The following is a 17,260-nucleotide window of genomic DNA, read 5'->3' as shown; positions in this document are numbered from 1 at the left end:
TATCAGAAAATAAGACAGGAAGCTGGGACTGATTACTTTCAGAAAACTTCCACTGCAAATTTGAAGAGCCTATGATGGTTCATTCTATAGCATGACTGAAAGTGACGTGATGACACATTAGCCTCAGCCTGCATGCCAGAAGCTGTGCCAAAAGGGGATTAACAAGGAAGAGGAAAACATCTGTCAGGGATGATTTTATCCTTCAGGAGAGTCTTCAGGAGTATAATTTGTGATTCAAGGAATATCTGTGTAGTCTAATAAATCATGTGATGGTCAGCAGAGCTCTGCTTGCAGCAGTTTTGCAGGTAACAAAAATCACCTGAAAAATCAAGGGCAGCAGAAAGACCTTAGCTACATTTGCTTTTATATCTGATGCAGTCACCATTTATAAACCTCACATGGAAGATCCATGTGTGGCAGCTTGTGTGCACCATCAAGCTGTTCTGCATCAGTAAAATGACGTCACCATCCTGCTGCGGATGCGGCGCAGTACTAACGTATCAGCAGTTATCCTCACATAGGGCAGGGAACCAATTGTGAAAATGTTTTAGCTGATACTGCTGCAGCCATCTGTCAGTGAAGGAATTATAAATCTATGCCTGGCATAGGATTCAAGGTGGCCTGCCTGGAAGGGGATGCAATAGCCAGAGGCTACTGTAAGCACCACTGCTTAGTAGCAGCAGAAGAAGCCTACAAACATAATACCAGGAGTAATATCCCATGTTATTCTAAAAAAGTACTTTCTCCTTTTGCTTAGAGGAGAGTGACTGTCAGAATATCCTTGATTTTCCTCTAGACGTTCCTGCTGCATGAAGACAGGGAGGAAAATACTGGTTTTTCTTTACATAAGCTGCCAAACCATTTATATACTCTCTGCTGCCACCTTTTCTGTTGCTCTCCACCTCACAGCTCCCTAATGACTCAAGATTTATAATAATAGCAGGCAGAGTTATTGGAAGTCCCAACACAGCCTTGTCTGTCCTGCCTCTACAAGCAAAGATTTGCAGAAGGGAAGAACATTCATCTTTCCACTGCAGGAAAGACATTAAATTGTTTGATGAGAAGGAAAAGGGATGACACTGATCAGAGAAAGCACGCCTTTGTGTTTCTATTTCACCATTGGTAAGCTTACACCTTTTTCTTCAAAGAGAAGCTGTGTTATTATAAGCTGAATATTGTAATAAGGATTAATGAGGTCTCACAGTGGCCTCTCAAAGGCACCTCCAGGCAGCTCAAGAATGACACAGAAATGAAGTAGTACTTCCCCAGAGGTTGTGATGGACTTCAGAATACAAATACATTTAATCACTGGAGAAAATAAAGACTTTCTGCAGGGGTCTTCTGAGCACTGCATCTGAGTATATGGCAGTCATAGCAATACATGAATAATGGCAGAATTAACAACTGTTATCAACATCTGCAGTCTGTCAAATTAGCAAATGGTTATGTAGGCTTATTTCTCAAGCAGAGCTTATTTTTTTCTGTTTCTCTGCACACAGCACCTACTGCCACTAGTCATTGTCCACTTTTCCCTCAGCTATGCTTAAACATACTCCGGATTGTAAATAGTGAGCTTCCAGTGACCAGGAACTTTCAAATTTGAACACAGCAAGGAGCCTTAGTTCCAGCAATCCTCCAGATCTTCTTGCTACCACCACCTATTGATGCCACTCAGTAGTACACTATTGTTAACATAGTGAATGGATACCATAACGGGAGCTGAATCCCCTGTTGGGATTTTTAGACTTTCTGGTAATATTACTATGTAAAAATTGATGAACCAGACTTGAGGAAATACACACCAGCTGCAGTAGTGCTGGACTGTGTAACATACCTATTATTGATAGGCACTGTGCTGTCATTAATGAAAAGAGCAAAGTCTCTGCTGATTTAGGAGCTGTAGGATCAAAGGTAAGCCCCAAAAGCAATCCTAATGGCAGACACTGCATCCTCTCCCACTGATCACGAGGTTTCACTTATACATGTGTACAAAGAGAATTTTGGTTTCACATGTATGTGAATAGCAAGGAGAGTTCTAAGTCAAATTGCTACATGAAAGCGTTGCTTATTTTTATGAAAATAAGCCACAAGGCATCCTACAGCCATAGGCATTATAAGAGCTAGCACCTCATACCCACTTTCTGTATCTCATGTGTCTTTCCATTGCAAAATTCATTCAGGAATCTCATCATGCAAGAGTCTCCCTTTCCTCAGCTCTCCCACAGGAGTCCAAATTCCTTCCTACAACAACCCAACTAGATATTCCTGCCACCTCTTCATAAACTCCTGTCAGTTTTAGATTTGTAATGACAACAGATGCAAATTGGCTCACTGATTACTGTCAAGCAAAACACACAAGGGCAATGCATTCTCTGACTTTCCCCTTCAAGATATTAATGAGGTCTCTGTGTCCTCTACCATTTCACAGATCTTGCCAAAACTTAGCTCCTGACTACACTGTTAGCAAATTCTACTGAAATCAGCTGGTGGGACAAAACAAATGTTGGAAGATGAAAGCTAAACAAATGGGCAAACAGACTGAAAAAGTGTCAGTGTGAGTTTCTTTTCCTCTGGGCAGCAGTTTAAGAACAATGATCAGACAGGTAAAAGAATATTTGATATCCACATCCCTTAATCTAGCCTTTCATTATGGATTAAAGGATGAGGAAGATGGAAGAAATACCTTAACATTCTCCTCTGTTATATACTTCTCAGCTTTGTCCACAGCGTTCTGGCGGATCCGATGAAGAAATGCCTGCAGAGAAAAAAAATGTTCATATGTCTTTATAAAGTTTGATTTCACTTCTTTATATCCCCTTGCTTTCCAACAACACAGTGTGCCTGATTATCTTTAAGACTGAAAGAATATAACCACATACCAATCACTACAGTTCTTAGACTCAGAGCTGCCTTCAAGATGGCAGAAACGACATTTCCTAAAACACAGTTGGGTTTTGCCTGGCAATAAATGTCTTCCTTCTGCTGAAATTTTTAGACTTAATTATCTGTTGCTACCAGTAGACCACAGCAAGGCTCTGATTGTTGTTTTTTTTTCTTTGGAAGCTTCCCCTCTTTCTGAGATGCAGCTGTTTTGACTTTGAGAGGCAGAGATGTGCCTGATGCACATCAAGACAGAAGGCAGTGAAACAGACTGCAAATAGTTTAAAAACAAGAACAACAACCAAAAAAAGCAACAAAAGGACATTCCTGGTGCTGAAGCTGATACATGTCAGAGCTACAGATTAAAATTATGGACAATTTCAACAGACTCAATACTTAGGGAAGGGAAATGAAATTCTCCAGACAACGCATGGGACACGTTGTCCTGTTTGCTGTACTTTATCTGCTTAAAAACAGGTGAAACAATGCTGGAACTCTTCATCTAGGTCAGGTTTCCCCTTTCCTCAGCAACCACGGGCTAAAAGGCTTTTCTGACATGAAAGCAGGGAATTTTGCCTTCCACAGAAGTCAGCAAAGAGAGATGCAAATACCTGCAGGTGATAATGAAAGGAAACCACTGAAGACAGAATCTGCTCCAATAAACAACACCAACCCTACACAGAAGGGGAGACGGCTTTCCTCAGTCCTTCTTAGTGGTTTTTATGTCGCCTCCCACACAGAGGCGAGCCCTGGGGAGCACCAATAACAAAGAGGGAAGGAACTTTTCTTAGCCACCTGAGACACAGGGGAAATGGGTCCATTCTCTGTGTCTATAGTACAAAGTAACTTTGTTTCAGTTTGATAATAGAAGTCTTTTTAAAAAGTTGAACCACTCCCGATCAGTGCCCACCTCAGCCGATGCACGTAACTTCTCTTTAAAGAAAAAAAGGCAGCTTTTTTTTCATTCCACCTGCTCAGTCTTTACGGGACAGACATCAATAAAAATAAAAAAAAGAAAGAAATTGAAATAAGAGGCACACAGACTCTGCATTTGTTTTGAACCCTAGGTTCTCAATCTGCTTCTTGTGAACAGATGTCAAGGACCACAAGAACATTCCTCCTCTTGTATCACTAAGCAGGAAGGGGATCTGCAGCTGGACTGCAGTTAGATATGGAGAGTATGGAGGAGGCTGCTTGGATTGAGACAAGTGAAGAACAGATTCCTGCACTGAAGGCACAGGACATGTGTCTCAGTGGCAGAACAGCCATTTTATGAAAAGCAGCCCATCCGCCTTGCCCAGGATCTTGGCAGAAGTCAGGGACCTGTCTGAGATGAAGTATTCGGCATAATGACTAATGGCAGGAGGAGCTGCCCTCCCACTTCACTGCTGGGTGCAATATCCAGGCACTAATAACCAGACATCTGACTTATACAAGGTAGCGTGTCATATTGAAGTCGTTTATCCACAAAAGATAAGCCAGTCAGAGATCGTTCCTTGCTTTAATCTTGTCTGTTTGGAGACAACAAATCCAATTGGAATGACTAATTAATCTACCAAATTAGTAGCTCCACTGGTGACTTATATTTACCTGCATATTAGTCTCGGTGTGTTCAGTCTAATAATAGAAATTTGCTAAACAGAAGTGCAAATCATATTAGCTGTTTCAGGCCAGTCAATATAAGAAGCTGAGTTTGTGTTAATCTAAAAACCAGTCTTTCTGTGATGCTTGTCTGAAAAGATCATTTACTGGAGCATGAGAAATGGAGAAAACAAGAGGGGGGAAGAAAAGAGAAAAAGGCACAGAAGCAGGGAGAGAATAGTAAGGATGAAATACATAACAGGAAAAGGGACCAGCAACTCTACAGATAGCTGGTCACACCGCCTGCAGCCTCTGGTTTGTGCACAAGCAGCAGTCTCTCCACTAATAAAGGACAGCTCCAAGTGAGGTTGGTCCTGGAAACTTAGCAGTATGCTTTCCAAAACGCAGGTCCTAAAGCTCTGAACTTAGTGGATGCAGAACTGTTTCTTCCCCAGTGTTCAATACCTTTTCATCTGCAAACACAATCTTTTGCAAAACAGTCTTTCATATTAAAAGCATGATAAATACAGCCCATCAAACAGCAGCCCATAGAGCCAGTGTTGCATGCCCTGTTCACATGACAACACTGCTTTTCTTCCAAACTGCTTCTAGCTCAGAAAAAGCAGCCCTTTTCCCAGAGACATTGTTCAGACATTTAGGTCACTGTTTTCCAAACCAGGTTATTTTTGTGCTACCAGCTTTACTATGCTCCAAGCTCATCTGTACCAGTGCCACCCCTTTGTTCACCTGGTGACACAGGCTCTAAGCCCCACCACACAAGTAGTAGGCAACCCCTCAAGAAACACAGCTACAGGGAGCAGTGATCGTCCACCAAACCAATTGATTCATCTGCAAAAATCAGACTGATATTTGGGGCAAGGCACAACAAAGGTGGGGAAAGTAGAGAAAGAGTGAGAGAAGTATGTTGTAAACATGCCATGTACGTATCTTATTTATATTCCAGAACGTACTGTGTCGTTGAAGAGTAAATAGCTGAAGGAGTGAGAGCTTTTCTGGACATCTGAATTGTCACAGAGGCAAACGCCATTTGTTCCATCTCCTCTAACCTCTTCACATTCTGGACAACTCATACATGAATGCAACAGAGTCAGCCCTAGACCTTTGCCACAAGGAACTTTCAGTATAATTCTCCCCTAATTGGTAACACCTTTGATCTCTGCAAAAGTGGACATGGTAACCTCAGTGCATATGTGGAAGCATAGTGGCCAGCTTTCTTAAGAATGGTTGTCACAGCCCTCCAATAGTTCCTAGGATAGAGCAGGATGACCAGAAGCATCTTTCCTGTGCAATTCATAGAACTCTGTCATGCTGTTAGTTTCCTACATGTACAAAGTAGCATGGATCCTGCAAAGGACAGCAACTAATGATACACTCTATGCCAAAACAAAACTCACATATCAGATGGTTACAACCTTACTGAGGAGCTGGAGAGAAATTAATAAGTAACAAAAGCAGACTGCTCCCTTTGTATGCTGGTCATGATTGATACAAGGTGAGCGTTTCACTGATAAAAGGATGGCAGATAAAAATTTGACATCTTTCTTATAGTCACAGTTGCTGATTTTGCTCTCTTGCCACTTTTAGTGCTTTGCTGTGCTCCCACTGGGCCAGCCCCAGGTCTCTGAGCAACCCAAGCTGCAAGGCAAACTGCTGCTTCCACATCAGTAAAGGGAGGAGGACTGGTAGAGCCAATGGGTCCAAAGCAAAACAGGTCACTGCATAATGTAGGGTAAAAATGGGAAAACAGACTGCTAGATTTTCGTTATCCTGACAAAACCCTGTGAAGGTCTCACCTTCTATGTGTGCATGCTAATCATCAGGAAAACAGGCTACAGGGGATTTCTTTTTGTTTCAAATTCTGCTGCTGCATCAACATAACATTTATTTGTGCGCTGTGACTTGTTGCCCTAGAGATCTGCTGCTTCCAGACCCAGCAGGCCATGGCTGAGGGCTCTTCATGTCATGCAGAAACACAGCTTCCAGTTTTGTCTTACAGTATACAAATGCCTTGCAGGACTCAAGCAAACCTATAACAAATTGGAATGAGCACAGACAAAGACTTCCTTTCTGCACTGTATCATGTTGAGTAAGTTCATAATGGCTGGAGAAACAGCCATCTCCTTCCAACAAAGACCAAGACAAACACACTACAAATCCAAAAAGCAATTTAGGTACAAAATTTCATTTTACCAAACGAGTACCTTTAATGTCCCCAAAATGTGTTGTTCTGCAGTTCATTACTCTTAAAATCCATAGTTGTAGTGAAATCTCACTGCTTGGAATGTCTTTGCTGCATCTCTGAACCATGAAAACAAGAAGCACAATTTAAGGGAAGAGACTGCTAATTGTGAATTGCTCTCACACAAAGCACACTTAATCAGCTGGGATTTCTCTTAGATGCTTTTCAAACAGCTTTTGTTGAAGGTGGACTCCTAGTACTAACATAACACATGGCTAATCCTGGGCATGAGGCAATGAGAGTTTGCCCAACCCCTTCCTAAGATTCGTGTTTAATAGACACTTCCTCAAATGTTCAGAAATACCAAGAGATTTCTCATTAAATAGCAAGGCAGGCAAACTGTGCATAGCCCAAAGGGAAATGAAAGGGAGAACAGAAATAAGCAATGCTGAAGCAACTGGATACCGTATCTATAAGGAGCAAGAGCTGAAAGCACAGTCCTGTGAAATCTGTTTGCTGAACAGGTGACTGCAATTTCACATTGCCCTTGGGAGACAAGCGATGGACAATTCTGTAACAGTCAGAAGGGAATAACACAGGGCTCCATATGTCCCTTGTATATTCAGCGTTAAAACAACCAAATTGCCTTGCATTTGTGCCACAGCTGCTTAAAACTCCTTGCAAATGCTGATATTTTGATTCCAAGAAAACAAGATCACAGTAGAAAAACTGAGGTGAGGTAAGCAATGAATGTCCCCATTTGATCACTGTTAGCATCTTCATCATGCAACCACAGTGTAGCACATATACCTTAATCCATCTCTGAAAATACAAAGTAAAATCTGCTAGAAAGACTCAAAGAGGAACTTGAAAGTGTAATTCTTTTTTAAAAAATTACCTGAATAAATAAGTGTTTTTTGACACCACTGCAGCACCACCTATATACCAAAAAATTCTTTTGTCGTTAGCAAAGCCACATGACAGTCTTGCAGGAACACAGCTCTACTGAAATAGCCCAGCGATGCAAAGTGAGTATTTGCTGAAGTTTGTATTCTAAGAGCAGGTGCATCCTTGCTCATGCTACTCAATTGTTAGCTTTGAACCCTGTCATCCTGATCATGTTCTTTAGCTTTCCACCAGATATGCAATTTATAAGCTAAAGTGCAGCACAAATGACAGGAAACATCCTGCATCCCACACGTGAACTGCAGCTCTCCCCTGCACTGAAGTCTGAAAGACAATGCAGTAAATAGCCCCAAAGTAATCTAACAATGACAGTGCAGGGCTATTTATACAGCATAAATCCCATCAGATCTTTCTTACAACCCAGAGCAAGTAAGCATGCATTTCCATAACAAATTAAGTCTAAAATAATGTAGGAATGTTGTAACTACTGAAGGCAGATGTACAGCTTTGAGTTATCAAATCATCGAGTCGTTCCAATTGCAGGTAGACCCACTTCAAGTCTGCTTTCCTCAGGGCACCATGCAGCAGTGCATGCTATTAACCCAAATCTACTGACAGATGGGTTTTAATGACTGGTCATTTTGGTATAAACTCAGTCAGGTTTTGAATCTCTTCCCTTCCTGGACAAAAGCCTGCACACCTATGTAGAACGCTAGGTCTGATTCAGGTTTTTCTGTAGTAAAGTTTCAGTTAGAACAGCTTAAGTCAGCTGGAACTTCTTTGGCATCACTGCTATTATTCAAGTAAAGTGGAGCAAGACTGAAACGAATCCATTACTTTTAAAGAGAAAATTGCTATACTTCTTACACTGTAAATTGGCAATCTGGGATTCACTCATTGCTCAATTACTGGCTGCTGTATTAAGACTTCTATAAAAATACAATTTAGGTTATTAGTTTCTGGAATAAATAACTTAAGGAATAAATAACTTAAACACCAGATGAGTGCATTGTAAGGAAATTCTTGTAAAGGGTATTTCACTTATGGAGGACATTTTTCTTTAGAACCTTATGAAACAATAAAGAGCCACAGCTGTGAGAGAGCAGCCCTGCAAAGAGCTCAGATCTGCAGCCAAATTTAGTAGTCAGAAAACAGCTGAACAAGGACTTGCCTCATAGGCAGAGGTGTTTAATAAGACGAAATAGCATCAGAAATATCCTCTATTGCCCTAATTTCAGATTTCCTGTGTATCGAATTGGCTTTAAAGCCTCAAAGCTTATTGGTACATGTTTATATTTTGATCTGTCCCTTGAAGAGGAACTAAACTATTAACTAACCAAAAAGATTTCAAGAAAAAAAATGAAATAAAAGAAGTCATGCACATTACAGAATATCAAATGCATTCTCTGCAAACAGTTTGCTGTGAGGTTGCACCATTCCTTATTGCTAAACAAAAGGTCAAATGGACTCTACTCTACTCACACTTCTTTCCAAAAGTTGCCACCCTTGCATAAGCTACGTTAGATGTCAAATGAGATGAACTACTTACACTGATCACCTACACCCTGGGATATTCCTTAAATTATCTCTGGAAAGCAAATATGAAGGTCTATGTGTAACTCTTACTCCTATATTCCTGAGGGCAATGTCTTCCTTCTTCATATTTCACAACTCCATGCCCCACACCCACATGTTCTTCTATGACTTTTTATTCACGTGCTGTCATTTACAACAACAATTTCACACACAAATCCATGGATGCTGCAGCATGAATCATCTCTTCCTGAGAAAGGCTGCACGATCACGTGCAAATTAGGCTCCCCTTCTCAGAGGAGCCTGTGAAAACCATCACAACAACTGCAGGTTACACTGCAAAGCCGAGATGTAACATCGAGAGAGGTGCTTTTACCTAAAACATGCTTGCAACAGATATCTGTAAATGGTACAGACATGTAAGCAGTAAATACAGCTATACACATGACAATGCTCACAACTTAATAATTGTGGATAAAGTACTGACGCTGGCAATTTGAAAGTTCTTCTTCCTCACTTCCGTGGTCTGACATATAGTGAATCCTGACAAACACCAAATGAAGTATGGGGAAGCATTCAGAAACTCAGCTGCTTAAAATCATGGAAGTGTATGTATGACTAAGACACTTGAATAAACAAACCAGATTATTTCTTTATATACTACGTAAGAGTAGGGGCCCCTGCTAATGTAAACTATGCCTGAGATAGTTCCCAACTGATTTGCCCTTAACTAGTCTTGCATTAAGGCCCATACAGTTACAACTTGGCTAATTTATCTTATATCTGTCTTGCCATCGAGAGTTTTACTGTCCATAATGTCCAAGTTAAGGAACAACCACTGCAAAATACTGGCATTGCATAGCACTCAGTTTCACTCAATGGAGTCAGACATTCTGTGACCCTCTGCGCAAGAGGCCATTACAAGACAGTTTCTGTCATCACACTGCTGTGTCTAGAGTTCACCTCATCCAACTGCATCCACCTGGAAGCTGTAGCCAACCCTAAGTTAGTGCCTCAGGCTCTGTCTCTGCAACAGAAAACAAGGGGCAGGCAGCTCCAGAGGATGAGTTGCTGCACTCCAGCAGTGGTGTCTGAGAAGAAAGGCTGAATGACCCTCCAGAAATGCCTTCTCTTCCCATCAAGACGGCCTGGGTGACAAGTTGAGATCAGACCACCCTCCTTGCCCATAACAGTCACACAGTATCTGCAAATACAAAGTTCCAGGGCAGTGAGTGTGTCTCAGCATGGAACATCAGAACACTGGGGTTGCACTGAGAGTTAATACATGCAAAATTAATGTGCTCAGGCATTCTCAGCACGGTAGTATTCTGGGACTCATCACGAGAGCACTAGCAGCACTTCCCAGAAAAAAAAAAAAAAAAAAAACTTAGCTCCAAAAAAACCCTTTAACCGCATCTGTATTGCTGGCGTACTGATGTTTATACCTGAATGCTGCAGCAACACAAAAAAGTCAGCCTGAATTCATTCATGCATTAACTGATGAAGGAAGGTGAAACCAAAAGGGAAGTAAGAGTGAAATATGTTGCAGTGTTTCTCACTCCAGAGAGAGATCCCTTTCTTAAGGAGGGCTTGCTTTCATTTGAATTACAAAAACCTTTTTTGTGAAGTGAAAGGCAGGCTGGTGCTGCAAAGGAGTCCATTGTCTCTCCTCTACCGTCTCGCTGACCTCCACAACCCCTCCTCCCCGCTGGTCACTAATATTTGCATCCTCAGGCAGGCCTGAACGTTCAGGGTCCAGCACAACCCACATTTCCCACATCTGAAATCCTTCAGGACACATTTCTGCTCATTTTTTGTATTGCTTATGCCCTGTCTCCTTCCTACACATCTTCGTGCTCTCCCTCCTCTCCAACACAACTACTAAACCTTTTAAAAGACTCATTGTAGAAAAAAATCAACAACAAATGTTCTTCACTGCACACTCCCCTAAGTAAGAGCTTCTGTGGGTATCCCTGTCTGACTGCAATCCATTTTTAATGTCATCAGAAATTATTTGTTTGGATTTTCAATAGAGCTTATGAAAGATATGTGCCTAACTCTCTTAAGCCTTTGAAATATTCACCCTTTTCTTGGCCTCTTCACATCTTTCTCACTGTTATACAATTGTGAAATGATTTTCAGCATCTGACTGCACTGTGGAATCCTTCAAAAAGCTTTCAGTATATTTGAATAGTGTGTTTTATTTCATTTCTCTTCTACTTTGAGGAACAAATCCTGACAAGTCTGCATTTGCTTAGCCTTCACCTTAACGGAAGTTTGCTTTGGGACCACATAAATACTGTATACAAACTTCAGAAGTTGACCCAAATAACTGGGATTCACTGTGTTCAGGACTGAAAAAAGCCTGCAGTCTGTAGCCAGTTCTCAACTACCGATGTCTCCAAATACAAAGGCCTGATCAGTATCAGGGGACATTTAATCAAGTTTTAGCCTCTACACAGCCACTCCAATTCCAAGAGGTGTATAAAATCACCAGAGTGACCACAAACATCCATGTCACCAACAAAGTTCAAACACTGCACATTATAGCAAAGAGTGGAGCTTCTCCAGTTAATATTTCAAGCTTCAGATCTAAGATAAAGGACTTCAATGTCAGATCATTCTGTCCCTTTTCTGCTCTCTCTCTTTTCAGTCACGGTGTCTTAATACATTAAGCACTTAATAGACAAAGTTGGAAGTTTTAAGATGAGATCTGGTATTGTTAAAATCCATGGATTTTTTTGGTTGCAATACAGGCTACTTCACTAGGAACATGTTGCCTACATCTGGCTGATAGATACTATTACATTCTCCTAAGTCAGTTTAGCATCAGCCTTTGGAACTTTGGAAGTATTAAGATTTCTTCTCTGGGTATCTTCTTAAGGAGATGTCATTCTGATCTGAGTTCATGTGTACACAAGCTGAACCAACATGACAGTCTTTGTGCACTGTGACTTACACTTAATGCTGGGTTATTACTGGGCCGTGTGTCAAATCAAACTCCAGATGCAAATACTTCGCTGTTCTCAGTGGTACATTGAAGAATTACAGCATCATTTCTCTAACTTGAGTCTTAATTTAAAAACAAACAAAAAAAAACCAACAAAAACAAATAGGAGTACAAGGTGACCAAACAGAGCTGTACCTTGTTAACTGATAATCTTCAGAGCTATTAAAGAATCGAAGTCTCCAAACCACATGTTTCACTTTACTGAGGTGCTCAGGAATATTTGCCAGGAATGTTTATGTGTTCACAGGTCTCCTATTAGCCAAACCTTATACTGAAGTAAAATGGGAAGCACTGAATCCTGTAAGGTGCCTTCTCCAGAAGAACAGTTTAGGAATTGACAACAGCTTTGGTCAGTTCCAATACTCATTTTCTAGAAAACATTACAATGCCAGAAATCCTAGCGAAAGAATCTTCATTTCTTAGAATCAGGTGTACTGGCAGTAATGGCTGCAGGTGACAATCTCCATGCAGGTGTTAAGGTTTCAAAGATTGTATTTCTCATTTAGAAGCCTGTCTGGGTGTCTGACTGTGAAGCAGTGTCTGTGCTGGCTCCCGAGCCAGGGCTGTAAACACTTTGGGAGCTTTTGCTCCTTCATGACCAGCAATTGGGGCTCCGGTGCAGCACACAACATTAGCATTCCTGGCCTTCAGCGCCTGAGATTTCCTGCTGGGAGAAATTTGCATAAGTGCCTGTGGTGTGACAATGAGGAAAGCAGCTTTCTGCAGAGAGAACAGACTCCAGAAAGACCATGACGTTCACAGATTCTCCCCCCTGGAGCCTAAGAGGGGCTGTTTCTCCATAGCCTTTCAAGGTTCAAGGTTCCCAAGAACTTCACGTGATTTGGTGAAAAGGAGCAGAACCCCAGCAGAGGAAGGGTGTGTGACTGCGTGGGGCAGTAAGCCGAGGGAAATCCTACTGCCCCAAGCCTTTGCTGCTAAAGACAAGGCTGGCTGATATTTCATCAGCTTACTCCCCCTCTCACCAGGACAGGTAAGATAAAGCTTCACGTGCTTGGGGAGCTCTCAAGAAGTGAGCAGCATGACAAGTCTTCCTTGCTGTGAACTCCTCACCTCATAAAGCTGTCTGTTGGAGTGCAAGCTTAAATAATTAACCTACAGGTAAATGGAAAGGAGAACAGTTCTGAAGAACATTGATATTGATTTTTGACTTTCCCAAGCAAAGGCCACAAGATTGGCACACATCACCCCTCTGAAATGAGCAAAAGTGAAGTCTCTAATTTGTCTTTATACAAACTACTGATTATGCCATGCTATATGTCTTCTGGGAAAAGAGCAGCTATTTACAGAGATGTACACTTCTACATTTTGACTGCATAGTACATTTTTGTCTGTATTACAATTCCATAATTCACTGAAGACTAATGCTGTCAACAAGAGTGAAAGGGTTAACAATATCATTCAGGGAATAACTCAGGCCAAGTCAAACAGCAGACAGAAAATTTCTGATGTTCAGTGAAGTATTTCTAGTTTATTTGCTTTTTAGTATTTATTTTGTGAGCTGCTGGTCCCTGTAGCATGCTCCCTTGGTCCCCATCCCAGCACAGAGTTGCTCTTACTAGCACAGCAAGGCCTGTCACTAGCTTTGGAATATATTTGCACTGAAATATAGATCCTAATAATAGCTTTGGTACTGAAAGCAGTCCGTGAAGCTTCTCAGTAGGACAAGTTAGCCCAAATTGAGCTCTCCATGCTGAAGGCAGACTGTTTCTGATATTCGAACAATGTTGTTTAAGGTCAGCTTGAGTGCTGTCTTGTTTCACTGATGACTGCAGCGCCGAATTGCACTAAATCATTATGTTATGCCTCCTGCCACTTTTCCCTGTTCATCTTGTCGTGCTGCAGTTACGTTTTTATCTTTATAACCTTTTAATAGTTGATCTCATTCTGACACAGGATCAGTAAGAGGTGTTTTATCAGTAAAGAGCCTACATGTGATAATCAGTGTATGTGATAATCAAGCCACTGACAGATACTCGAAGCCAGTAAAGTCCATGGATGAGTATGCACAGTGGGAGCTTTCACAAATACTGACTTCAGTAAGCTACTTCATAAGAAAAGAATTCTCATCCTCACTTTGTGGAGGAGCAAAAAGGAGCAGGGAACAGTGCAACTTATTCAAGGCAGCCCCCAGAAGCCGTGTGGGAAGGAAGCTTTGGTTCCCTGGTCTCTGATCAGATCACTCACACCTCTACATGGAAGCATAGGAAATAAGCTTGCAAGATCTACCTTGCACTTGGAGAACTACCTTTTCTCTCCAAGAGCTCAGGCTTCTTCACTCATCTTTCCAACAAAAAGGGGGTTTTACCACTGCAGCTGCACCGTACCTTCACCTCAGGTGAGGCTATTTCCATATCAAGGCAACATGACAGTAAATATTTAAATACTTGATTTAATCAAGCAACACAGTGCATCTGAACTTCCAGCTATAGCAAAGAAAAGAACATGGCTTCAGGGCTGCCACTGTGCACATGCTTTGCCCTTGGTCACTGCTCACACACCACCTCCAGTTAAAGCCGATTGCACACACAGCTGCACCTTGCAAAATGTGCCTTGACATATTTGCAATTATTTACACACCAAAAAAAGAGAAAAAAGAAAAGAGCCCCTCTCATAGTTTGGCTAAAAGAGGAATTAGAAAAATTAACCTCACAAGCACATTTTTCATTGCTGGCACTGAGCAGGAACAAACAGTTTAGCTGATGAAGAGCTGCTTGCTTAAAGTGCGGTAGCTGATCTGAGCTAGTTTTCCTAACTGAGCCCAATCCAATGATGTCTGCACTGTTTTTAAAGTGTGCACCATCTGAGCACAGCTGCCATGGTATTTCCCAGCCATCTTTCCTACACTGGAATAAAGCAGTCAAAGACTGAAACGGATGAGTATTCAGAGCAAAATCCTCATGAAACTTGATGCCAAAATTTTAACCAAACAAGAAACCTCCCTGGAGACAGACAATGTTATTTACAGGGCTTGGTTTCTGGTGTTGTTGTTTGGTTTATTCCTCTCCCCTTCCCCCACTTCCACAATTAGAACTGCATCCCTGAACTCCACAGAGAAGCTCAAGCTCACCCTGACAACACCACACAGTGGTCTGGAGCTGCCCTCTGTCCACAGAACACCTCAGAAGCCCCCAAAGGAAACCAGTTCATAGTATGTTTCCTGCCCAGTTTTACCAACTGGAAATATTTGGGTTGTTCAAAAAAAAAAAAACAACAAAAACAAAGCAGCAGCTAGTGGTGCATAGCCAGCCCCACTCTCTGCATCACATCCAGCACTTAGCAGTAAGCTGCCCCATTCCTTCTCAGGCAAACTGCATCATCTTGCCAGCTCAAAGAGCCAGACAAGAGCACTGTCTAAAAATATCTCCTGTCCTACTGCCCTGTGCCAGCCAAAGAGCTGAGTTCCCTTAATGAACATTGATTTTGTTTTGACAGACAAAAGGAAAGCTCCCTCTCATTGCAGCATTTCTTCTCTGCACACGTTTTTGCAGAACACAACTGTATCACACAGACTCAAACCCCAGCTTCCTCTGAATCATAGCAAAGAATTAGACCATTATATTTTAAACACAAAGGGGAAGTTGAGAGAAAGAGAGGTTTGCTAGCACACACCCTGGGCTGAATGGTTCCAGCCAGCAAACTGCTCTCCCTTTGCTGCTGTGGCCTCTGCCCAGGGTCTGCATGTCCATGGAGATGTACTGGTACTGCCTGGACACATGGGAATAGCTGCTTTACAAAGCTCTGCACTTCACTGTCAGATCTCACACATCAGTGCTGTGTGCTGTGCTGAGCAGGGCTGGCAGTTGTGTTGCTAATTTATGTGCATCAAGAGCAAAGCTAAAAGCAGAGCTGTAGTATGCATTTGTTCTTTCTTCACAGAGGTGCAAATAGATAAGAAAACTTACAGTGAGTTGATAGTGTTTTAGTTTTACCAATTTTTGTGATCAAAACAGTTTGCTCAAAGTACCCTGATGTTTTTGAATGAAAAACAGCTAAAATTTGAGCTCCCTTCACATGAAATCAACCAAGTTACGTTGATTGGATTCGTAGAGCAGTCAACGCTTATTAAATGGAAGATCTCCCCAGCACACCTTTCCAAGACCAATCCAGCTTTGTTTCTGCCACCTCCACTTCTCTCACTAATGCCACAGGTTTTATCCATGCACTACAATTAGTCACAGCTTAGGGCTTCAACAGGCAGAGGCCTCAGGAATGTTTTTAGAGCAATTATTTTCAGTGCAGACAGTTTGTACCTGCAGAGTTAGAGGGGCTGGAATTGTGCGTGGCTTTGCCCCACTGACCCCTCCAGGCAGAAGCTCTGTCCCTGCTAATACACTGACATACCACCTGCATGCCAGTGCATGGCCAGGGCATTTAGCAGCCCATTCATTACAGCTGCCATTTTCTGCTCCCGAATATTTTCCCCTCAGATACCTTTTCATTGAAGGCTGAATAGTAGCACCTACTGTCTAGCCAAGAAACTCACACAAGGAGCTCCCTTTGGAGCCATTCCCCTGCCACTTAGCCTGTCTGTCAGGGCAGGAGTGTTGCATCCAAGCCCATCGGCAGGCACCTCAGACACTGCTGGCACTGCTTCCCCAATGGCCCATCTCTACCAGCCCAAAGAACAAACCTCTAAACAGTCTGCCAAAGCCCAGCTCCTCTCCGCATCATGCGTTGGGCCAAAGCAAATAGCTTACTTAACACTTCATCCACCATGTTTACACACTGGACTGAATTTAGCCTTTGCAAGTAGGCCCAACCGCATCTGTGAAGCCAGCTGATTGCCAGTTACTGTGTGCTCACACATAGCAGGGCTTTTATTTGTAATAAAATATTTAGAGTGGAAAAACACCCCAGAATTTAATAAAAGAAACAGTCTCAGATTGCCAGTGACTTGTGGTGCATCTATTCAGATGCTCGGAATTCCCTGTGTAAATAAAGCTAGGCTTTCAAGTTCTGCCAATTAAATAAATGTCTGTTTTAACTCCATTTTGTATTAAAACAGTGATCAATTTTACTTACACAAAATGAATGTGAGGTCCTGGATTGCAAATAGGCTCCGTTTGTGGGTATATTTTCACACAGTTACTTTCCCTAAATAGCTGACTGTTCACAAGGGGGGGGGGGGG

At 42.0% G+C, this 17,260-nt stretch overlaps 1 protein-coding gene across 1 annotated transcript in view; it reads right to left on the bottom strand.

Annotated features, from left to right (window-relative positions):
- PREX1 (phosphatidylinositol-3,4,5-trisphosphate dependent Rac exchange factor 1) overlaps nt 1–17,260 on the bottom strand; it is a 146,518-nt gene that overhangs the window by 78,648 nt on the left and 50,610 nt on the right. The window contains exon 2 of the mRNA XM_042883619.1: nt 2,684–2,755. Within this exon, the coding sequence (XP_042739553.1) occupies nt 2,684–2,755 (72 nt within the window). The remainder of the gene's footprint in view (nt 1–2,683; nt 2,756–17,260) is intronic.

The sequence above is a fragment of the Lagopus leucura genome, unplaced genomic scaffold, assembly GCF_019238085.1.
Source record: "Lagopus leucura isolate 7727_CA_CO unplaced genomic scaffold, USGS_WTPT01 Super-Scaffold_100039, whole genome shotgun sequence".
NCBI classification, from domain to species: domain Eukaryota; kingdom Metazoa; phylum Chordata; class Aves; order Galliformes; family Phasianidae; genus Lagopus; species Lagopus leucura.
This window is presented reverse-complemented; position numbering and strand designations above follow the sequence as displayed.